At 44.4% G+C, this 23,861-nt stretch overlaps 1 protein-coding gene across 2 annotated transcripts in view; it reads left to right on the plus strand.

Annotated features, from left to right (window-relative positions):
• Positions 1-10,496: 10,496 nt before the first annotated feature.
• SLC17A8 (solute carrier family 17 member 8) overlaps positions 10,497-23,861 on the plus strand; it is a 30,851-nt gene continuing 17,486 nt past the window's right edge. For both annotated transcript variants that reach the window (XM_016223159.2, XM_016223160.2), the window contains exons 1-4: positions 10,497-10,597; positions 14,853-15,105; positions 20,471-20,589; positions 22,343-22,457. In XM_016223159.2, the coding sequence (XP_016078645.2) occupies positions 10,497-10,597; positions 14,853-15,105; positions 20,471-20,589; positions 22,343-22,457 (588 nt within the window). The remainder of the gene's footprint in view (positions 10,598-14,852; positions 15,106-20,470; positions 20,590-22,342; positions 22,458-23,861) is intronic.

Here is a 23,861-nt window from a genome sequence, read left to right on the forward strand (position 1 = left end):
CCCTCTCGTTCCCTAAGCCGCTGAAGAGACAGGGCCAGAGATCTGCATGGCGTTTCCCAAGCTGGTCAGAGCCAGGAAGAGAAGCAGGGTGCTTTTCTGGTCCATCACCCCAGGAAGAGAAGCGGGGTGCTTTTCTGGTCCGTCACCCCAGGAAGAGAAGCGGGGTGCTTTTCTGGTCCGTCACCCCAGGAAGAGAAGCGGGGTGCTTTTCTGGTCCATAACCCCGTGCTCTACCACGTTGCAGCTCTGTGGCCTTTCCTAAGAACCCTTCTGGAGTTGCTCTTGTTGAAACTGTTCCCTGTGGCACAGTTGTGTGTTCAGTGCTTATCGGGCACCATAAATGTCCATATCGGAGAAACGGACACTGGAGAGGGAGAGGGAGGTGGCAGAACCAATGTTCAGTCAGAACCAGCAGTGGGCTGCTGCTCTGAATTGTGGGCGAGGCCCGGGAGCCAGGGCAGCAGGGCTTGCAGCACGGGGCAGAATTAAAGCACGTGAAGAATTAAAGGAGGTGCAGTGCAAAAAGCCGTTTCACCCAGATGGAGTTTGTTGGATACCACAGACTGTGTCCGAAGCAGCCAGGTTGCTCCAGCTGCTCAGAGGATTTAACTACCTGGGGTGCAAGCCGTATATGTAATTTTAAATTTCCTAATAGCCACATTGAAAAAAGGCAAAATTAATTTTAATCGATTTTATTTAACTGAATAGAGCCAAAATATCACTTAAACATGGGATCGATATGAAGTTGAACAAGATATTTTACATTGTTTCTTGTGTACCTGGTCTTTGAGATCTGGCATATCTTTTGCACTTGGCACCTCTCGTTTCAGGCTGGGCACGTTTTCGGTACCCAGTAGACAGCGGTACTGGCAGCTGCTGTATTCGGTAGAGCAGGTGTACCTGGAAGCGAAGGAGCCCAAAGAGCGAACCGACAGTTACCAGCTTACTGTCCCCCAGCCCCGGACCCCTCCCTCGGCCCTGCTTTGTGATACTGCAGCAGGACCCTAGAAACTGCTTCCCCGCCTGGCAGGGCGGTTGGCTTCGCAGATAGAGGCCCTGAGGGGGCGCCTCGGAGCAGTGGCAGCGAGAAGGAGAAGACCCTTCACCGTGGGTTCCTCTCCACCTCCATCCCTAGGAGCCCAGTGCCCGGCAGAGGAGCTCCAGACTGCGCCGCAGGCCACGCTGCCAGCTCCGTGGGCTGCTGCCGTGGCGCCGTGGCCATTTCCTCAGGCAGCTGCTTCCCCTCTGTGGCCCATTCCTTCTGCCAGTTCCTCCAGCCGGCAGGCTGCGGGTTCCTGGGGCGCCGCGTCCTCGGGCTCACCTGAGGGGCGTGAGGAGCCTCCCCTAATCTTCAGCTCCTTCATTTCTTTTACTTGCTCTCGGCTTAGAGGTAGTAGCTGCTTTTCTTGCAACTGTTACTTCTGGATTCCTTTAGGTCCTCTTTTGTCTTTTTAAATAATCACCTTCTGCCAATTAACAATTATATCGTTAAAATTTCCCTGTTCAAGTACCCGGTGTGGTTTCTGTCTCCTGACTTTACCCCCTGATTGACTCCTGAATCTACTAAGCCCTTTTAAACTAGGGCTGAGTGGTATGTATTCATGCTGCTAGCAAAAGCCATGGGGGATTATATATACCTAGCCTATTTTAAAACTTCCCTGCCTTAAGAGTTTGTTTGAAATGTGCCTGTAGTGGAAATACGGTTTGACTAATTATACCTAGTTAACGCAGTTCCAATTTTTATCTTTGTTTTTTTCTTCTCTATATGTTCCTTTATGTGGTGGCCTAGATTATTAGGAAAGCCAGTGCTTGACTTTCATATAAAAGTACATGCGATTGAGACTTTAATGTTCAGAATTTGAAAGTAGGAATCAACATTCATGCAGGTCTCTCCCAAGTCTGTGTCCTTAAAGCTGCCAGTCTTTGTAAATGCAGTGGTCAGAGATACAGGGCAGTCCACGGGCACACGAAGCATGCAAAGCACATAGACTTTGGAGCCAGATGAAGTTTTCGTTTGTTTGTATTTTTTAAATTCAGGCGAAAATTAAAGCATTTATACTATATGGAGGTGGGTGGGATGCTTTAAGCAGTTGTTCATGTGTTGGAACAGTTCCAGAGCTGTTTTTAAGAAAACCTTGTCTCTAGCAGTGGGTTAGAGACTCTTAAGATCACCTTTGTGAAGAGATGGGAAGGCCTCCACGGAGGCGGCGTCCTCATGGGACTGCTCCAGGTTCAGGGGGGAGACCACCTCTATCCTCAGCTCCAAAGATTATATGGACCTGCCCTTCATCAGCAATAATGTCTGTACCTTACGTACTTGTCAGAAAACAGCCTTTCACACTCTATTGCCCAATGTTCAAATCTCACAAGAAATGTTTACGGAGGAAACCAAAAATTGAATAGTGCATCCGTTTCTCTCGGAATTCAGAATGGAATGAAGCCCCCTGTGGAGACCTTTGGGCCTGGTGGCCTTGTTTGGGCCAAGCAGCAAGCTCCTTTCCCACACTTAGCTTTGGGCTGCGTTGCAAAATTGACCTTCATGGCAGGAATGATGCTGGTTCTGACATACAGTAGCTTCTCTGAGGGCCCACAGGAGGAATGTCAGGTTTCAGTTCAGGAGTGCATGTGCTGCTGAGCAACTGGTCTGCCCCGCTGAAGTCTCTAATAATGTAACAAGTCGCACACTGGCAGTTGGGAGGTTCAGCCAAATTTGCAGGCTACCCGTAGCAAATGTATAGGAAGTTAAAAGTATGCATGATTCGGTACTTGCCCTCTGGCTTTACATGATTTTTAAAATTCTTAAGTCTCCCTTACTCTGATTTCCTTTTTTTTCTTCTCCAAGTTTTGTATCATGTTCTTAGAAAATTCTCAATTTGGAGTAAGGTAAAGTAGAAATAAATATATGGAGTTTAAATCTTGTCTCTTTTATTAACTGACCAAACAAAGTTTTTCCAGCTATAAAGTGAAGCTCACTCCTTATAGGCTTATTAGAAGTAAATGAAGTAAAAATCGTGGAGCACTTGGAAAGGCTCCTGGAACATGAGGGGTGCTCAGTAGATATCCCACCTTCTTTATGAGGGACAGAGGCCTCTAACACAGATCTGCTTGAATGAAGAATGGATATCTCACCCAGCATTATTTGAATACATTTATTTTTCAAAAAAAAAAAAAAATAGGTTTTAGGCTTGGCACTGTGAGATTTTTGAGACATAAGTAGTGATGAGATACAGGCCTTACCCTCGAGGAATTTGCACGTGGTTATAAAGGAAGCTGAGAAGGCAGCCAGTTACGGGCAGCGTTGTACATGCTGTGACAGATCCTACAGAGAGGCGCCCCCCTGAACGAGGGGTGCTGGGAAGGCCTCTCAGAGGAGATGGGCCTGAGCGCGGCCTTGCGTGGAGCCTTTTTAAACTTGTTTTGATGCTATCGAATGTTTGCTTAGGAATCACATTTTCCCAAATTAAATTGGACACACTGGGGGCCCCTGTTAGAGCAGGTAACTCCCAAGGTCCTTTTGAATTCTAAGATTATAGGAAAAGGGCTTGAATTAAGGCAGCAAGTCTGGTCAAATGTCTTGATTACCAGGAAAAGTGGAATTCATGTTGGCTGCTTAAAACATTTCCTATTAGATTAAGGCAGGGATGCCAGCAAGGCAAGAAACAAAATAAGTGCATATAGTATTATTTTGTAGCTAATAATTAATGCTTTGTTGAACTTTTCAGATATTTAAGAATCCACACATATGAGCTCAGTGAACATATGCTGAATAGACCCGTCTCTAGAGGACTGCCTGGCATAAACGTGTTTAGTCTACGAACTACCAGAAGATGTCACTGTCTCCTAAGTAATGGTCCATCTATTGGCCCCTTCTCAGGTACATTTTTGAACATGTCCAGGACAGGCTGTGATAGGTTGATGAGATTATCTTGCTTCTTGAATTTAAACTATGAGAAGGATAGGACCTCACAACAAAAACTTGTTGAAGGTGTGTAGGTTTGTTCCATCTTGATTGTTGATGCCCTAAATAGGAGCCCTGTTCACTGCTTTGTATCTTGAAATTGTCTGGACACTGTGTTCCATCGGCGCTTTCAAGAAAAGTGAAGTTGGTGAGAAATTCTCCAAATATACTCTGATCTTGACTTCCTCCCACATTTTTAGGTTGCATTATTATGATTCAACCGTATTTACTAAATTAGCAGATTTTCTAGGGTATTTTGGCCTTGGACACAACCTAAGATAGCCTTGAATCTTTTTTTCAAATCACCATTCATTGTGTGTAAAGCAAAATGACAAATAGTGCCCATGCTGTAATAATATAATAATACTAGATGAAATGAACCAGTATTTCCCATTTACTCACAAATAAGTCTGAACCAATATATACTAGGTGTCCACGCAGTAAAACATGTTAAAGAAAAATAAATTCTATGGTTTTGACAGCCAGAAGACCAACTAAAAATTGATATTTGAATGTCTTACGTTGGGGGCTGTGGAGAGTGGGGTTCTCCAAGGTGAAATGATAATTTGTTAAAGGCAACCAGTGGCAGCCAGCAGGTGAGGGTATGATTTCTAGTCCAGGTCGACCCAATATCTCAAAAGAACTGAGTACATCCATCACTCCATGACACTGGTTTCAACAGTTAAGTGGAGTAGTCTCCCCAATCTAGTTCTCTAGGTAGTTACAAGGCCCAAAGAAGCAATGAAGGAAGTTAAAAAAGTGATTCATAAATGTAAGGAATTCATGTTCTAAGTAAATTCTCTTATGACATGTATAAAGGACCTAGAAATTATCCTATGCTGTGTAAAGACATCCTGTATTTTTACATTTTGATTGTTTGACTCTTAAATTTTTATTAATGGGAAAAGATGACATCTAATATTTAGACAGAATGATGGACTGGAAGTAGAACTTGAGATGTTTCTAGAGTGTCCATGTGTGCAACCGTATGTCTATAAAGCATTATAGAGATGTTCTACTTATTTAAAATAGTATAAAATTATACTCCTAGAATTTAGGACCATACTGCCAAATCGAATTCCAGCACCCAACTCACAGTGAGCTGAAATGTAATGGGACTGACCACGCTTTACTGTGGACTGGAAGGCGTGTGGTATAAAAGTGAACATTTGTGATCAGATGGTTTTTTAATCCCTGCTCCACCAAAAACGCTGTTAAGCCTGGATAATCCCTTGAGTTGGAGCCTCGGTTTTCTGACGTGTGAAATGGCCATAATATCTACTTTGTCACGTCTCTGTTTCATTTGCTTTATGAGAATGGAATGAGATAGGGACTCCAAGTCAGAAAGACAGATATAATAAGCGATTACAACAGAATGGGATGCGGGTTCCCGTTCATTTCCCTTGGAAGGGCTGTCTTACCAGCCTTGGGGCACCAGTGCTCTGTGCACCTCCAGTCCGTATGTGAAGGTAGCCACCCCACAGCTAAAGCTCCAGCTCCTGCGAGATTAACTAGCAGTCTTGCAATTCCAACGTTGAAGTACCAGGCAAATCTGCATCTGACTGGTTTAGCTTGGCGCAGGCGCTCACCCTGGTCCATCAGTGAGATGGGAAACATTATAGACTATCCAGACCTTTGGGCCTGTCACCGTAAAAGGGGAGGAGGGACGCTGGAAGTTCCCTGAGAATGAGGACTTGCTCTGATCTGGGCAAGCACCCCTAAGATGTCTTAGTTAATATTACTTTTCTCTAAGGGCAGAGGGGTTTTGTGAAGGTTGATGGGAAGTCATCAAAAATCTGTCAGTGGCTGGATTTGTTTGTACAGCCAGACTACATATTGTAGCACAGGCCAAAGCTTTTGTGTCCCAGCCCTTAGGGGGTTCTGCTGTGCCCATAATTTCCTCTGTCTGTTATATTTGATCTCTTGAGATAAGAGCGCATGTTTTATTGCTCTTCTGTAACAACCGAAGCTCAAGGTCATGGCTCTGCCTTGTTTCTACACATGGCGCCCGCACCCACCTCTCTGAAGGGCACGGTTCTCCCAGGCGCCCTGCTCTCTCTCGCAAGTCTTTGCCCTCACGTTTTTTCCTTCTGTTTGCCTCACTTTTTCTTATCTCTGAAAGCTTACACTGCCATCCCCTCATCGAGGAGCCCTCTCCTTCTCCGCTCAGCAAGCTAAGAGGTGTCCTTGCCAGCGCCCCTATAACCCACGTGTGGCACTCAGCACACTGGGATGGACTCATTCATTTTCTGGTTGGTTGGTCTCTTCAAGGGACATATCATGGTCAACCATTGTCACCAGTGCCTCAAAAAGGCCTGCCACATAGTAGGTGCTCAAGAAAAGGCCCGAATGAATAAATGAATAGCATGAGCCTCGGTTCTGAAAAGTCTGGCTTTGTGTTGTTTCTACTATCAATGGCTCTAGTGTAGAGGTTAAGAGTCCAGGCTCTACTGCTAGACTTCCTGGGTCCAGATTCCTTCTCTGCTTAGTTTCCTAGCTGTGCGAACTTGAGCAAGGTTACTCAGACTCTCTGTGCCTCAGTTTCCTCATCTATAGATGATATAATGATAGTATCTACCTCAGGGAGTCAAGTGGTTAAAGTCTGGCACCTAGAAAGTGCTCCACAAAGGTTAGTGATTATTGTCATCAATCATCTAAATCACTACCAAAAACTTCTGTAGACTCAGGTGTGTTTCATAAGCAATAAATTCTGCAGGGATGGTTAGCGCTGTCAGCAATCATTGACCCTCAAGAAAGAGTCATGTGGTCTTTGCCTAGTAGTGCTTCCATTATGAGCGCTGAAAGATTAGAAACTTAAGGTTGTCCGGGAATTGAAGGAAGGGTTAGAAACTCCACCAGTGTTTGCTTCTGTAGCAAGAGAGTGTGTTTATCATATTTTGATTGTATTTGTTTTTAATGAATGAGCAAGCTTTTTGCAGACAGGTAAGGATTTGGTGGAGTGAATAGATGTGTGAATTCCTGGGGTCTTAGCATTCCCAGCCTTGAGGGTTTGTGGATGGCAAGGTTGGTGGCCAAAAGCTATCCTTTTAAAAGCACAGCTGGACAGGATTTTCCCCCCCAGAAACTGACAAGCAGCTCCTAAAATTTATATGGAAATTCAGAAGGCTTAGAATAGTTGAAACAATTTTAATAAAAGAACAAAGTTGGAGGACTTTTATTTTTAAATTTCAAAATGTACTATAAATCTATAGTTAAGACATTTTGACACTGGCATAAGGATAGACATAAAGATCCATGGAACAGAATTGAGAGCCCAGCAATAAATCTTTATGTTCAAATTATTATTTTTTTAAATATGTTTTTATTGATTTTAGAGAGGAAGGGAGAGGGAGAGAAACATCAATTGGCTGCCTCTTGCACGCCCCCTACTGGGGGTCAAGCCTGCAACTCAGGCATGTGCCCCAACCTGGAATGGAACCAGCGACCTCTTGGTGCTTGGGAAGACTCTGGCCAACCACCTGAACCACAGCAGCTGTGCTATGTTCAATTATTTTTGACAGAAGTGCCAAGGCATTTCATTGGAGCAGTGATAGCCTTTCTACCAAATGGTCTGAAACAACTGGATATCCACATGGAAAAGATGAACTTAGATGTTTACCTCACACCATCCATAAAAATGAACTCAAAATGGATCATAGACTTAAATGCAAGAGCTAAAAACTTTTAGAAGAAAAAAATAGGAGAACATCTTTAAGACCTTAGGTTGGACAACCATTTCTTACATATATGAACAAAAGCACAGTCTATAAAAGAAAAAAACTTATAAGTTGGACTCATCAAAATTAAAAATTTTTGCACTTCAAAATATAGCATGAAGAAAATAAAGACAAGCAGCAGACTGGGAGAAAATATTTGCAAATCTGATAAAGGATTTGTATTGAGAATATATACTCATAGACTTCAATAGTAAGACCAAAAAAGTCATTTTAAATGGACAAAATATTTTAATAAAACTAATAAAATTCAGTATTTGAATTTCATCCAAAAAGATAAATGACTAATAAACACATGAGAAGATGTCAGTCATCAGTGAAATGCAAATTAAAGCCATTTCATACCCCTTAGAATGGTTATACTAAAAAAGAGAAGAAACATTGATGAGGTTGTGCAGAAATGGGAGCTCTCATTCATACTAATGGGAAGGCAAAATAGTGCAGCCACTTTGGAGAATAATTTGGCAGTTTCTTAAAAAGTTAAACATAGATTTATGATATGATCCCACAATTACAGCCCCAGCTATTTACTCAAGAAATGAAAAGATATGTTCATACTAAGATTTGCACATGAATGCTCTTAACAGTTTTATTCATAATTGCCCGAAATTGGAAACGACCTAAATGTCCATCAACAGGTCAATGGCGAAGCATAAGGTAGTATGTCCATATGGTAAAATATTCCACAGAGAAGAAATAAAGAAGGAACCTACTGATATAAGCTGCTACATGGACAAACCTGAAAATCATCATAGTAAGTGAAAGAAGCCAGACATAAGAGACCACGTATTGTATGATTCCATTTACTTGAAAAGTCTAGAAAAGGCGACTCTACAGAGACAGAAAATAGGTGGATGGTTGCCTGGGGCAGTGGGGGGGATGGGAGGCAGGATTGACAATGAGTGTGAGGCTCTTATTAGGGTGACAGGAATTTCCCGTCTGCTTTATGCTTTGTGGGGGTGCTTGCACACCTTGGTCAATTTACTGAAAATAGACTGTCCATTTGAAATGGGTGAACTATATGATATGTAAAATATGACTCATTAAAGTCGGAGGAGGTAATTGGGGAGGGGAGGGGTGGAGGGGGAAGACTGAGAGGGGAGGGAAGAGGGAGCATGGGAATGAAGAAGGCAACGGGGCTGGCTGCAGCCAGGCCGTTTGGATCTGAAACTTGGCAAGTCCAACCTCTCCTAGCTCTAGTTCCCTGCCAGTAAAGTTGGGGAAAATAAATTAACCACAAAACAGTTGGGAAGATGGTGATGACACATAAAGAGTGCTCAACACAGAGTTTGGACCAGAGAGTGCAATAAATATTAGTCATAATGATAATAGTTATTATGGGTAGTAGTAGTTAACCGACCAAGGATCCAGCCCTGATTTAGAGCAACTTAGTTCAAGTCTTGGAGAAGGGTTTGGACTGTAGCTGGCAGAGAGCAGCAGCCGGTCCTGTGGAAATGAGTCCTGGGGGACCTGAGAGCCTGAAGCTTGGGGTTCATCAGGCCTGTGGAGGCTGGGGGTGGGGGTGGGGATGGGGGGAGCACTGGAGCCTCGAGACGAAGGCCATTTCTTCATGGCAGCATCGTTTATGGGGGCGTCATCCTGATGCTCATACAGGTGGGAGCAACTCCAGTCCTGTGGGGCAGGAGGGCGGACCCCTCACCTTGTCTATGAGGGTTTCTAGAGGATGTGATGTCTCAATGAGACTTAAGAATCCCTTGAAGTTGCCCAGATATAGGGTGAGGAGAGCTCCCCAGGCAGAGCGGACAGCTTGAGAGAACCCCGGGGTCTATAGGGGGTTGCTGAATTCAGGGAGGTGCTGATATGAAGAACAGAGTGATGAGAATCAGTTCTGGGGTACCCGTGGAGGGCTTTGTGCTGCGATAAAGAACTTGGATTTATCTTGAGGACAGTGAGGACCAGTGAAGTGTTGTAAGCAGGCCCAAGGCCACTCAGGCATCTCCAATTAGAGGGTCCCAGTTGCACTGATGCATCACACCTTGAGCGATCCTGCTCTGTCCATGAGCAAACAAAGGCCCCCCGGGTGTTTGGGCCCAGTGTTCTGCATTTAGCCTTCTCAAGACTAAGTGTTCCTCCAAGGACCACATCCACACCAGGGGCTGGCTGCAACGCTGTCTCGTGGCTCCCGAGGGGCCCAAGGGGCATCATGTGGTGGCTCAGAGCCCGTCTGCAGGAGCAGATCTCAGGAAAGCCGAGGACCTGTAAATGGTTCACACTCCATCCTGGGTGCTGCTCCGGCTGAGCCCATTCGTGAGCCCCGCGGCGGAGGCCAGGTATTGTGCGGGTTACTATAGCATCACCTTGGAAAGCATCACGCAGGGACCGCAGCCAAGCCGCGGGAGGCTGGAGGGGGATGTGGTCAGCAGCAGCAGGAGGGGCCGGAGACACACCGCAGATGCTGTCGCCTGTCTCCGGTGTGGGAACACCTCGTGGGCTGGAGCCCATCCCCTGTCGCCAGCTGCAGCCCCAGGGAGGCAGCGAGGCTGCGCTCAGCTGACTCAGCCCCCGGCTGCTGCTGAGCTTGGAGCTTTTCAAGGGGCTGCATTCCCAGCCACACCTCCCTCGGCCTCTTCTTTTTGGGGGGTGGGGGGGTGGAGGGTGTTGTCTCCACTTGGCAGATCTGGGCTGGGTTTCATCTCCTTTTTGATTTGAAGTGGTTACCTCCATGAGAACTGACTCCAGAGTGTTCACCAAGGAGAGCAGAGTGGTCCCTGTGCTGGAAATGAGGAAGGATGACAGACTCTGAGACTGGCTGTTAAACGGCTCTGAGGTGTCCCCCATCCAAAATGCCTTTTAAAGCCCTGGATACCTTCAGAGAAAAAATTCTGAAACCCGGAAAGGAAGGAGTGAAGACTGCCGTGGGAGGTTCGCTGGGGATTTTACAAAGGTAAAGTTTGAATGCAAACTTCAGGTTTATTTCTGAGTGGCTTCGCACTGCCAGTGCTTGAGGGATTTTGCTTGGTGTTTTTAAAGCCGTGTTGGAATGAGGAGAAGGTGGGTCAGACTAGATGGCTCTGGGGCCCCTTCCAGCTCCAGCAGACGATGCCTGGGGAGAAAAAGATGCATCCAATGTACAGGGTTGAATCAGGAAAATGCCCAAGACATGCATCCTCCCTCTACAGCAGGATTAGCCCTCACTGGACGTGGTGATTTATGGAGTGTGTGTTTGGAATTGAATTAGAAAAGACTTGGGGAAATAATATTTCACTGTAATTCTGTAGGAATGACAAATATGATTATGCTTGGAGCTGAAATAATTTTAAAGAATTTTTTTACTTCATTCCCCCCCCCACTGTAAATAAAAATAAGATCTTTGCAAATTGTTTAGCTTGTCATATAAACTATATAGAGTGGTTCCCAATTGTGTAGTTTTCAAAGAGAGGTGTAGTTAGTTACACAATAACCTGCAAGAAGGTAAGTTAAAAAATGAGTATTCTTTAAAGCAGAGAATCTTACATGATTCCAGTGGGAAAATATTAGGAACTATCATTGAGCTGAATGTTTTTGTCCAAACAAAAAAATTAATATTTTTAAAAATTAAAATATATTATTATTGAAAGGAGAGTTTGCCATTAATGAATGCATTGAGGTAACATTTTAATTTGTGACTTTTTTATAGACATAGTAAATGCCTTCCTAGGTTTTCACTGATGAATTAGTAAGCGGTCCTCACGTACAAGGTAAAACGCCTCCCTTAATCCCTCTGATATAAAGAAATGTGAAAAATCCTTGCTAAGATTCTCACGTGTTTGAATGATTATTTCTAAACAAAGTGAGTGGAAGTGTCACCTGGTATCTTCTTTGAACTTGTCTGTTACCTCTTTATTTTAAAAATGCTGGCATTTGAAGGACTCCTTCTAGGCACAGTGCAGTTCGTCCCACGTCCTGCGTTATAACAGGGGCTCCTGTGACTGTTACACTTTTTATTGTGTTTCTGTTGATGAGTTTTCACAGTCAGAGAACTGGGTTGGGCACCTTATTAATTTAGTGATTAAACACAAAGAGGTTTCAGTCAGACCTGAATTATCACGTATAGATGAAAACCTAGTTTAGTGAAAGCAGGGTAAGCCTGCCAAACACAGGCCATGATTAAAATAACCTGTCCTAAGAGTGTTTTTTTCTTCTGATGACCTCTCCCGGGGTAACACCTTATTGATGGGGGTGGTTGTTTGATTAAAAATGCAAATGGGAGGCATAGTGGTTTCACTGGCACATTCATGTGATGACAAAGGAATCTGACAAAGTCAGGAATAAAAACCACGACTTTGGACCCCAGTCACCATTATAATCACCAGATTCTGTGCCAGTTTATAAAATACTTGACAAAGAGTACTTAGGAATTTTCTTTGCCAACTTTTAAGTTTAATTGCTTTTTGAAATTTAAGTAGTCCCCCCCCCCCCCAAGAAGAGACTTCTCCTAGGAACTGGTTTTGCTGTTTGAGTAGATGGTCCACTTAAGGATCCTTTTGGTCGACTTAGGGATGTAACAAAATCACTAATTTCCAAGTTGTGCGACCTCAGCCCAGACACCAGCTCTGTGTTTGGGACTCTGGACAGTTTTCTCGGAATTGGAACTCAGAACAATAGAAAAACGGGTGACTATGCTTGGGGTAGAGAGTACACTAGATCATGCTAGGTGTCAGCATCGTCGTCACAATTGTAGAATGACTTCAGCAAAAGTAAAGCCAAACTGGAGCCCCTTTTTTCAGTGATCCCTACAGGGAAATTATTGGCCAGGGAAGGAGAAAAAAAGCATGAATTGACCAGCGATCTAGGTTGATCCTCGGCTCTAGGGGCCTTTGAACAGAGCTCCAGAATTAGGGCCCCTCCGGGGAGACCGGCTCTGCCGCACACTTGCTGTGAACCTCGGGCCTGTCAGATAATTATATCGAATGCCTCGCCCACAGCCTGGCATCCACTGATGGACAGCCCCCCTTACCCTTACTTACTTTTCACATTAAGCCAGTTGGCAGAATCCAATGTAAAAAAAAAATAAAAAAAAATCAAAAGCACTGTTTTCTGTAAGGGACAGGGGCAAGCACATTTGGAAGTTAGAGACACTGACTTTCTGACTTAGCAGGCAGGGTACGTCCTAGACGCCCACTGGTGTCTGAGACAGGTCATCATCTGAGTGGGATTTGGGGATGCCCTGTAACCTGGGGCGTGCCTCAGGGTCACGCTGCTCACAGTCGGGCGTGGCAGGCGCCCGGGAGGCGCTTGAAGTTCCCACGCGAGGCTGGGGCAGTCGGGCACTGTCAGGCTTCCTTCAGAACAGTCACTGGTCTCCGAGCCTATGGGGTCAAATTCCCCTCTTCTTATAGGGACTTCAGTCATTGGATTAAGGTTCACCCTAATCCAATAGGACCCCATTTTAACTTGACTGCATCTGCAAAGACCCTATTTCCAAAGAAGGTCGTGTTCAGTTATCAGAGGTTAGGACTTGAACAGATTTTTTGGGGGGGGACAGAATTCAACCAGCCCTCATATTGACGAACTTTCTCATATCCCACTTCATTACCCCTCCAACTCCCTCCAGCACATTCAGGATCCATTCCCAGGCACACTTGCTGCTTCCTGCTGGTAAATGTTAGTGAGATCCTGCTTCTTTGGTGGATAACTCTCCCCCCCCATTGGCAGGCCCAGTACATGCCCAGTGTGGGATTTGGTTCCAGCTATTGGTCTGGCAGCCTGGAAGGGAGGTGGGAGCAGATTCCAAAGAGCATCAGTATTGTCTTGTGAGTCACCTGCCCCATTTGAAGCTTTGCTTAATTTTTAAGTAAAGGAACAAAGGACATATATCTTCCAACAGGGGGAAGTAGCCACTTGTGCAGGTCCAGAGGGTTCTGAGGAATTTAGGGCATTAGATGTTCAAGTGCAGCTATCTCCCAACCCAGTCTCAGGTATCCTCTCATCCCAGGTTCTCAGGATCCCATTTCTTATCAGGATTTCAGCTTTGGTGTAAGAGACCTACCTAAGCTCAGAATTCCACCTTCCCTGGAGTTCTGCTCTTTTTTGAAACTAAGCTTTGTTTTGGAATAACTTCAGGCTTACAGGAAAGTTGCAGAGATAGGACAGAGATTTTCTATATAACCCTTGCTCCGTTTCCACTAATGTTCACATCTTACGTTACTATGGTACATTCATCAAAACTAAGACACCAACATTGATGAATTACTAATTAAACTCCACACTTCATTAAAGTTTCATTACGTTTTCCACCGATGTCATTTTTCCCGTTCCAGGATCCAATCCTGATACCACCTTGCACTTAGTCGTCTCGTCCCCTTAGTCTCCCCTGATCTGTGACTGTCTCAGCCTTTTCTTGTTTTTCATTGACCTGGACAGTTTTGAGGAATGCTGATTGGGCATTTGTAGAATTTCCCTCAGTTTGGGTTTAGGTGATAGTTTTCTTATGATTAGCCTAGGGTTGTGATGTTTTAGGAAGAAATACTACAGAGGTGAAATGCCTTTCTCATCACATCCTATGGGGGGTACATGCTATCGACATGACTTATTGCTAGTGATGCTGACCTTGATTACTTGGTGAAGGAGTGTTTGCCAGGTTTCTCTGCTTTCCATGCTCTGTTCTTTGGTAGCAAGTCACTAAGTCCAGCCCACACTCAGCAAAAAAGAAAAGAATCTGCAAGTGAATCAATTTCCCACTGTATATCTTTTTAACAAGCTCCAACGACATTAAGGTTAAAGTCAAACCTTAGAATTTTGACTTTATGGGTCCTGCAGTGTGGATGAAGCCTGTTGCTACCCTCCAGGAGGAAATTCAGTGAAGCACATTGTCGGAGACACAGCCTCTGGCCTGGGGCCCGCATCCCACTTCAGCCGACTCAGTTTCCTCACCTGTAAAATGTCAAGATAACACTATCTACCTCGTGGGGTGCTTATGAGATTGAAATGACTTAATGCCCATCAAAGTGTAACACAGTATCCAGAATATCAGTAATTTTAGTCTTTATAATTTATTTTAGTAAAAATTGTGATGCTAGTAATAATATTTAAAAATGCAGGCTGCACCCTACTTCATGTTTCCCTTTCCCTTTCCGGGCACACTTTTTCTTTTTGAATAGTACATTTTGTTTTCCTCTGATCCTGACCTATCCTCCCTGCCCATTCCTTTTCCACTGTAGAAAAATCGATGGGACCACCGAGGAAGAAAATAACATCGAGCTGAATGAGGAGGGAAGGCCGGTGCAGGCGCCCAGGCCGAGCCCCCCACTCTGTGACTGCCACTGCTGCGGCGTCCCCAAGCGTTACATCATCGCCATCATGAGCGGGCTGGGATTCTGCATTTCCTTTGGGATTCGCTGCAACCTTGGAGTTGCCATCGTGGAAATGGTCAACAACAGCACTGTCTACGTTGATGGGAAACCGGAAATTCAGGTGGGCGTCCGTCTATGGTGGGAGCTCTCCTCGCCTTGGCTGTGCAGATACTTTGCAATGTGAAAGGACGCGCTGAGCCTCCTTCATGATGTGACAGAAATGCAGAGCGGCCACCGTGTGCTGGGCAGCGTGCAAGATGCTGACCAGCACCGGTTGGGCCCTTGTCCTCACAGGGACGCACAAGCGGTTACAGTTCGGGGTTCTAGGCGCTACGTTGGAGTGCTCAGAATGCTCGGGATCATATAGGGGAGGGGGCCCGATACAGAATTTGAGATTGTGAAAGAATTCCCAGAGAAAGTCATGGCTGGGTCTGAAGGGTGGGAGGAATTTGACAAAGAGGGCTTTGGTGGGATGGTAAGAGGAGTCTTTGGAAAAAAAGGAACATCTTGTGTCCAAGACTACTGGGGGGGGGGGGGAGAAGAAGGGGGAGAGAGAGAGAAGATGGTGAGTTTGGAACTGAGGCAGGAGTTCCTCTTTTCTGTGTCATGTTTTTTGGCAACCTGGAGAAGACTTATGAACCTTATGAATCCTTTCTCGGAATAATGTTTTAAATTCTTAAAATTGAATATTTGGGATTATAAAGGAAACATATTAAAATATAGATAGCAAAATATTTGAAAATAAAACTTGTGATATAGAAAATAGAAACATGAGCTTCTTTATGAATACGTCAGACGACGAAATCTAGCAATGGGTCTAAAAATCAGTGTAGCTTTGAAGTTTGAACTATAAACAATAGTTTGAGATAGTGACAACAACTGCCATGTAGATATGAACAGACTGATCATTTCCACTAGAAATGGAGTCATAGGTACTGAGAATGCGACTGAGGTTTGCTGCCTACGTTCATAATTGCAGAAAATGCTAAATTTAGTTAGCAGTTAGTAGAAACAAAGATGCCGATTTTTTCCCATCCAAGTTCACAGATCCACAGGACTCCACTCACAGAGTCCAGGTGAGAACCTCGTGGGAGAGTAGAGTGGGGGTGAGCATCAAATGATGGGGGCAGCAAGGCAAAAAGGGGCCGGGTCATGTCAGGCCTGGTAAACCGTGTCGGGAGTCATGGATGAGCTTTCAGGGGAGGCAATACGATCGGCTCTGTGCTCCAGAATGATCAGTTTAGCCAGTGATCTCCCAGTGGGTGGGGTTTGACGTGAATGGAAACAGGAGACCCAGTTCCAGGGCTGTTGTAGTCATAAGCGAGCATGCTGTGGTATGGCTTAAATAGTATTGTTTTTATGAATCACCGGAAAGAGAAAAACCTGGTTTGTTTCTTAAATAGGAGACTGAGAATCATTGAAAAAGATGCAACTATATGCCCAATAGATACCCAGCAAATACATGGTTCCTTGTATTGAGCACACGCACCGGAACGACTCGTGGAAATCCATCTGCTTGCAGAGAGGCATCTAATAGCTGTCTGGTCTGGTCCGCACCCGCAACTGGGAAGACAGTTAGACCAGGGTTCCCCAAACTGGTGTCTGGCCGGTGACTGTTCCGTAGGCCGTGATTGTGAATGGGAGCCTTCCCTGTGCTGTGTCCCTGAGGAGCTCCCGGGGCGCGGAATGTGTCTCCTGGCCTTGACTGCAGACGCCTTCCTTCAGCGCATCCATTAGCGTTACCTGGACCAGTTCCTGCCAAGCACTGACTTGGGAAAATTTGATTTCAATCTATTAAAAAGGAGTCTTTAGTTGGCTTGCAGGGGTTGTTTTTGTTTTTGTTTTTAATTGAATTTATTGGGATGACATTGGTATATTATACTGTGTGTTCACCACCCGGAGTGAAGCCTCCTTTTGTCCCCGTGTATCCCCCCTTTACCCTCTTCTATCCCCACCCCCTTTCCCTCTGGTAATCACCATACTGTTATCTGTGTCTATGAGGTTTTTTGTTCTTTGTTTTTGCTCAGTTCCTTCACCCTTTTCACCCAGCTCCCCAACCCCGCTCCCCTCTGACAGCTCTCAGCCTGTTCTCTATGAGTCTGTTTCTATTTTACCTGTTAGTTTATTTTGTTCATTAGATTCCATATATAAGTGGAAGCATAAGGTATCTGTCTTGCTCTGACTGGCTTATGTCACTTAGCATAATGCTCTCCTGGTCCATTCAAGCTGTTGCCACAGCTTTTTTTTTTTTTTTAAATCTAAGAGATTATTCTGCTAGAGGAAAAGAGCTCCATGGAGATCCTTCTCACTAGTCTCTTTTTGATGTCACAGCTGAAGCTGTTCTAAAGATATCCTGGTTATTTTTATTGTGCGGGGAGGCAGTTGAGGTGTGGGGAGCATGTCATACATTTTTAAGTAAAGAGTGTGCGTATTAGTGAGCTTTCAGGTGTGTATCGCATGCATTCTTCCAGCCTTTTGTGAGCAAGGCCAGCTAATTAAAACTTGTCTGCTGAGGCCAGATCACAACGAGATGGTGGTTTGCATTGGTTTGTTGCCTGAGATGACAGCCCAGGTCAATAGGGTCTGCTTTGAGACACATGGAAAGGCATTTTGATAAACCTGAGGAGCAGTGCTGGTGTTTGCTCTATAGTTTCTATGGTTTTGCCCTCTGGAGTCTAGAGAAACTGATTAAGATCTAAAATATACTTGACGGTGTCTTCCTTGGCTTCGAAAGTAGAGGCTGAGTGGCATTTCAGAAGCTCTAACCCAACTCTAATTTATAGTAGGCTGTTTCTCTCTTACCCAAACAGAGCGAAGGTTAGATAGCAGCTCCATGTGTTCAGCCTGAGACAAAGCTGTTTCACAAATTGTATTAAGAAAGGCTCTGAATGGCTGGTAATTTTGTTTGTTTGGTTTTTCATTTTATGGAGGGAAATCTAGGTGTTTTGCACTGAGATAATTTTAAATCCCCATTTTCAAAATAGTGAGAGAATTAAGCAGCATGAATAGATAGATGGTACGCAAATATGTGGACATATAGGGTGTCACCAAAAATCATATGCACACAACGTCTGTAGCTTCGACTACATTTTGAAAATGGAATGTATTTTAATAAACACTGTCTTTATAATTATTCAAAGCGTTTATGCATTTTTTAGGACACCATGTATTTCTACTACTGGTGTAAAAGGTAGTTTTAGCTGTAATGTGAATAATCATTTGGAGTTTCATAATTCTGAGTTTTAAAGCATGCAAACCTAGCATGTGTAAGCAGTCAATGGCTGACGGTTGAGAACCTGCGATTATTTCTCATTACCCTCAGGAGAAGTCTAGACGCCTTCCCATGAATCACGAGCCCAGGAAGGTTTAGAGGGTGGACTTTGGAACTGGCCAGACCCGGTTTCCAACTTGACTCTTGTTTATTAGCTCTGAGACCTTGAGCAAGTTGCCCTTGTGTCCTGGTAAGGGATTGCTGGTTACAAAAGAATAGAAACTCAGTGAAACCAGTTCAAGTTAAAAAAGGGATTATGGGAGGGCGAAGGGAACTCATGAAAGTGAAGGGCAGAGAGCAGAGCTGCCGTGTGAGGTTGTGGGGTCTGTGCCCAGGACAGGGGGGTCCAGCCTGAGGTGGAACCAAAATCCAGGCTGTCCTCTACTGTGAGCAGAAGGAGTCTTCATGTCACTGTTTCCGAGGCAGGGACAGAGGCCCCGCCAGCAAGGCCAGCGTGGAGCTGGACCTCATGGGAACGAGGGATCCATAGCTAAGGCCTCCAGCGTGGTCGCCCCTCGTGGTCTCCCTCTGCTTCTCTCTGAGTCTGCTCCATTCTCTGGGTCTCTCCATGGACTATTTTCCCCTCCTTTTCCATGGTTCCCCACTGCTCTCCAAATCGGTAGTTCCTTGAGCCTTGCCTTCCCAGAGAGGTGACTTAATTGTCCCTGACTCCAGTGGGACTTGCTTCAGTCCAGTACTGTTTAACTAGAGCCTCTGGTTAGATTGGGGGGGGCGGGGGGGGGGGGAGGAAGCGGATTCCTCTGCATGGGAGCCTTGGTTCTTCAGGTTATTCTGCGACTCATGGCAAAGAAATAGAGTCTCTAGTCTCAGCCAGAAAGGGAAGCCTTTATGAGCAGTGGAAAGAATAGTGTTTGGGGTCAGGCAGGTAAGAGGTCTCAGTCTCGGCTCTCCTTATAACCAGTTGTTGTGACTAGTAACTCGTAACTGGTGTGACCTTGGGTAAGTAAGTTCCTCTCCCTAAGCCTCAATGTCCTCATCTGCCAAAAAAGGAGCTAATAATAATTGCCTGCAGGCGCTGGCCGCCCGTGCGGGAGATGGGCGCAGGCGTGAACGGCTGGTTTTGGAACAGCACGGCCTGGTGCCTGGCCCCGAGAGCAGAGGCCTGTGGAACAAGCACAGGGAAAGGCGACGCACCGATTCGGGGCCACCGGGCGCCTCCTAGAGGGAAAGACATTTGCAGGGAGCCTGAGAAGCGTGAGCTGCTTTGCCTGGGGAGGAAAGTGAGGAATGGATCCAGCAGTAGAAAATCACATTTTCAGTGGCCTGAGACTTGTGGAAGGTGTTTTATCGCTCTTGTCTTCATTGTCACAACCACCACCGCTGCTGACCTTGACCCAGACCCCACTACCCTCCAGCGCTAAACGTGTTAAATGCAAAATCTCTAAGCAGACGAGTAACCTACGGAGAATATTCGTGCCGCTTCTCCCCACACATCTTGGGGGGGGTAGAACAGGCTTTGTTATCCTAAGAAATGGGACTTAAGACTCTCATTCCCTTTGTGAACACAAACTGGCATCCGAACAACCTAGGAAATAACCCAGTAAACCTAGAACTTACTTTTTGTTTTCTTCATAAGCTGTTTCATTTTTTTCTTGGCACTCAACATTATTTGGTGTACACACACACACACACACACACACATTTATGTATATATTTTTATTTGGTATATGGTATATATATCAAATATATATACACCATATATATGTTTCGTTTCCTTCAGATATATGGTATATATGATATATCTTGTATATATACATATATATAATAACATATAATGGTGTGCATATATATTTGGTATATATATGGTATATATATTTGGTATATGCACCATATATGTATCATTTCCTTCAGATATGTGGTGTATATGCATATGCATATATACCATAATTTATGATAGTACATATTTATTTGGTATATATGCCATGTATGTGGTGTATATATGTGTGTGTATATATACCTATATACATATGTGTAAATTGGCACACAATCTCTTTATACCAGGTGTGCTCCCTGAGAGTAGGTACTTTGTTGTGTTCACTCCTACATCCCAAGCCCACACGAGGCTCTCTGTAAATAATTATTGAGTAAATGAAGGAAAGAAGGAACTTGTGAGGTTATTATGTGGGATCATGAGCGAAAAATGGTGGTCAAGTGTTTTCTGACAAACACACTGTATCTGGTTTCTCGTTTTCAGACAGCACAGTTTAACTGGGATCCAGAGACGGTGGGCTTTATCCATGGATCTTTTTTCTGGGGTTATATCGTGACACAAATTCCAGGTGGTTTCATTTCAAACAAGTTTGCTGCTAACAGGTAAGATAAACCGATGCAACATGAGTGCTACCCAGATCACAGCATGGCTTTGTACTTCTACCATGTCCGCAGGCCTCGCTCTCAATTTGGGGGTGCAGAAGGAAAGATAGGAGCCACTCCCATAGAGGTGATTTGCAAATATCAATCCCATATGATCCTGTTTTTCCTGTTTTATTGAATCCAATTTACCTTGTAGTTCTTTAAGTGATTATGTAGTAAAAAGAATATGAGAGGGTAGGTACTGACTCTGAGTCAGGAGAAACAGTTTCTGGACCCTAAGTAACTCACTTGGTGCCCTCTGCTGAGTCACCTTCCTTCCTTTTCTGGGCCTCAGTTTTTGCACCTGTGAAATGGAGCATGGATTAGATTGTGTGTGAGTTCACTTTGACCTGTGACATTCTGTGTGAATATCTTCCAGTACCACACAGGTTTTGTCATGTGAGTAGTAGGGACTGGCCTCGAGATTGCGAGACGTCTTTAATGCCCTTGAGACTCTATAGCAGGTGTTTGAGCAATTACAAGTAGCCAGGGAAGAAGGAGGTGCCTCAAGGAGCAGTGAGCTCTGTTACTAGAGGTTTTCGAGCAGAAGAGGGTGGCCACTGGGAGATGTAGAGCGTACATGAACCGGAAAAGAAGTGCGCTCAATGTCCCCAGGTCCCTTCCAGTTGTATGTCCTGTGTGGCTTTACACACATGGATTTTGTGAAGCATGCATTTTATAAAGCAGTGCTTTTCAGATTCTAAAACACAACTCTTTAGATGGCAATAAAATCAATATAACAATTTACCAGTGAGCATTTTCTAAAATAAAGGAGAGATAAATAGAAGATAATTAAATAGAATAAAATAGGATAAAAAATATCTTAGCTCATTACACATTTAAATTTTGGTTTTTGAATCCGGTTTTGGTAACATTCGTGTGTATGAGTATGTATTAGGTTGCAGTATAAAATATATTTTGTTTTATGGGTCAAGGTAAAAAAAATTTGAAAGTCACTACCGTAGAATCTAAAAATATATATGCATGACTGTGTCTACTTACATTCTTACCTAATTTGTCCCTTTTTTATTGTCACTTACCTATTATATTCTTTTAAAAAAGTGATGAAATATTGGCTTCTATGGTCTCTGGGATTACTGCTTACACTTCTGCCCTAAAAAGAAATCATACGTAATTTCCCAGCATGTAAAATGGGCTGAAGCCTCCTTCACATGTGTGAGAAAGAAAGGAGATGCTGCTGCTCCCTTTCCCCAGGCCGCGCTGGCCAAGGCAGGGAGAAGGCAGGTGGCACAGGGCAGAGAGGTGGGGCGGAGACAGGCACACAGCCTGCTTCTCCGAGACTCTGTGCCCATCCTGGTAAAGTGGGAGCAGAACTGCGAAGCAGGAGACATAGCCCCGATGTTCACAGTCCAAGGTAATAGTCAGAACGGGCCTGTGGGGTAAACCAAGCAGAACGGTGGGTCTCCAGCAAGCTCGCCTCATGCTGGTCGGTGTCCAGGGTCGGGCCCTCATCCAGGCAGGGCATCCCTGTCTTGCCAAGCACATGGCCCTGATTGGTCCAGGGACTGGGGCTTGGGCATCCAAGCAGCCCAACAGTCTAGTTTGGGACACGCTGGACTGTAACACACCTATTTTTCTTTCTGTGAATTTCCATAGTGATCTGCCCGTGAACTGTTAGGTTTGTTTCTGGTATGTAGCTGAAGTGCCGCATCCATGAGCAGGCCTGCCCAGTAACAGTGTTTTGGTCCCACAGGGTCTTTGGAGCTGCCATCTTCCTAACGTCGACCTTGAACATGTTCATTCCTTCTGCAGCCCGAGTGCATTACGGCTGCGTCATGTGTGTCAGGATTTTGCAAGGTCTAGTGGAGGTAGGAGATTCTTTCCTTCACTGTTTTCCATATCGCCGGGGACAATATGGTCTTTTAGAAAATTCAACTCCTGAAGAAAATTACCTTCACTCAGTTTTTCTGTCTTCCACCTTGCTTTGCTATCTCAGCTCTCTGGTTATGACTACCATTATGGATACTTTAAAAACCTTGTGTGTGCCTGGCCAGTGTGGCGCAGTTGGTCATGGATTTAATTCCCCATCAGGGCACATGCCCAGGCTGTGGGTTTGGTCCCTGTTTGAGGCACGTATGGGAGGCAACCGACTGATGTTTCCCTCTCCCATCAATGTTTCTCTCTCTTCCCCTCTCCCTTCTTCTCTCTGTGAAATCAATAAACACATACTTTTAAAAAATAATAAAAACCTTGTGTCATTCCAAATTTAAACACAATAAAGGACCATTTCACAGAATTTGAGATGAGTAAGGAATGATCTCAGAGATAACCTGATCCAACCCTTTCATTTAATAAACGATGAAACTAAAGCCCCAAACAGTACGCATCTCAAGGGCTCTTCCCACTGAAACAATTTAAATAGATTTATTAATAAATCTATAAAATTTCGAGAAGGTAGTCTTACACACAGTTTTAACTTGACCAGGGAGATAGCATGATATAGCCAGAGGACTTGGCCAACTACTCAACCCTGCCATTGTAGTGCAAAAATAGCTGGAGCTGATGTTAACAAATGGGCATGGCTATGTTCCAAAAAACGTAAACACGAAGAACCTCATCGTAAGTAACAAAATCTTTGAAATCATGGGTTTGATGTGCTAGTTACATATTTTCCAAAGTGCATTAGAATATATATGTGTCATAATTACATTTAAAAATGTAAGTTGTTGTAGCACCTCCCATCCAACTCTAGTCCCACTAGAGGGATATATACCACATTGTTGAAAATATTGATATGATGGACAAACATGATATTGTAGCCATGAAGAGCAGAGTCTAGTTACTTAATGGCTCTGAGCCTCAGGTTCTGTATCTTGAAGTAAGAGGATGGACCAGGTGGTTGCAGAAGTCCCTTTCTTTTTTCTTTCTCTTTTTTTGTTTAAAAGATTTGAGAGTAATCAAATATCATAGGTGGTAGTTAAAGCCATGAAAAAGTGGTTCTTTTTTTTTTTTTTTTAGAGGAGGCTTTTTAAAAAATTGATTTGAAAGAGAGAGAGAGAAACATCACTTTGTTGTTTTACTTATTTCTACATTCATTGGTTGTTCCTTGCATGTGCCCTGACCAGGGATCGAACCCATAACCTTGATGTACCAGGACAATGCTCTAACTAACTGAACTACCCAGCCAGGGCTTGGAAGTCCCTTTCTACAGTGATATTTTATATAATATGAAATAGAAAGACCTCATCCCCCACTATGCTTACATTTGAACT

Source organism: Miniopterus natalensis, chromosome 2, assembly GCF_054644295.1.
Source record: "Miniopterus natalensis isolate mMinNat1 chromosome 2, mMinNat1.hap1, whole genome shotgun sequence".
NCBI lineage: Eukaryota > Metazoa > Chordata > Mammalia > Chiroptera > Miniopteridae > Miniopterus > Miniopterus natalensis.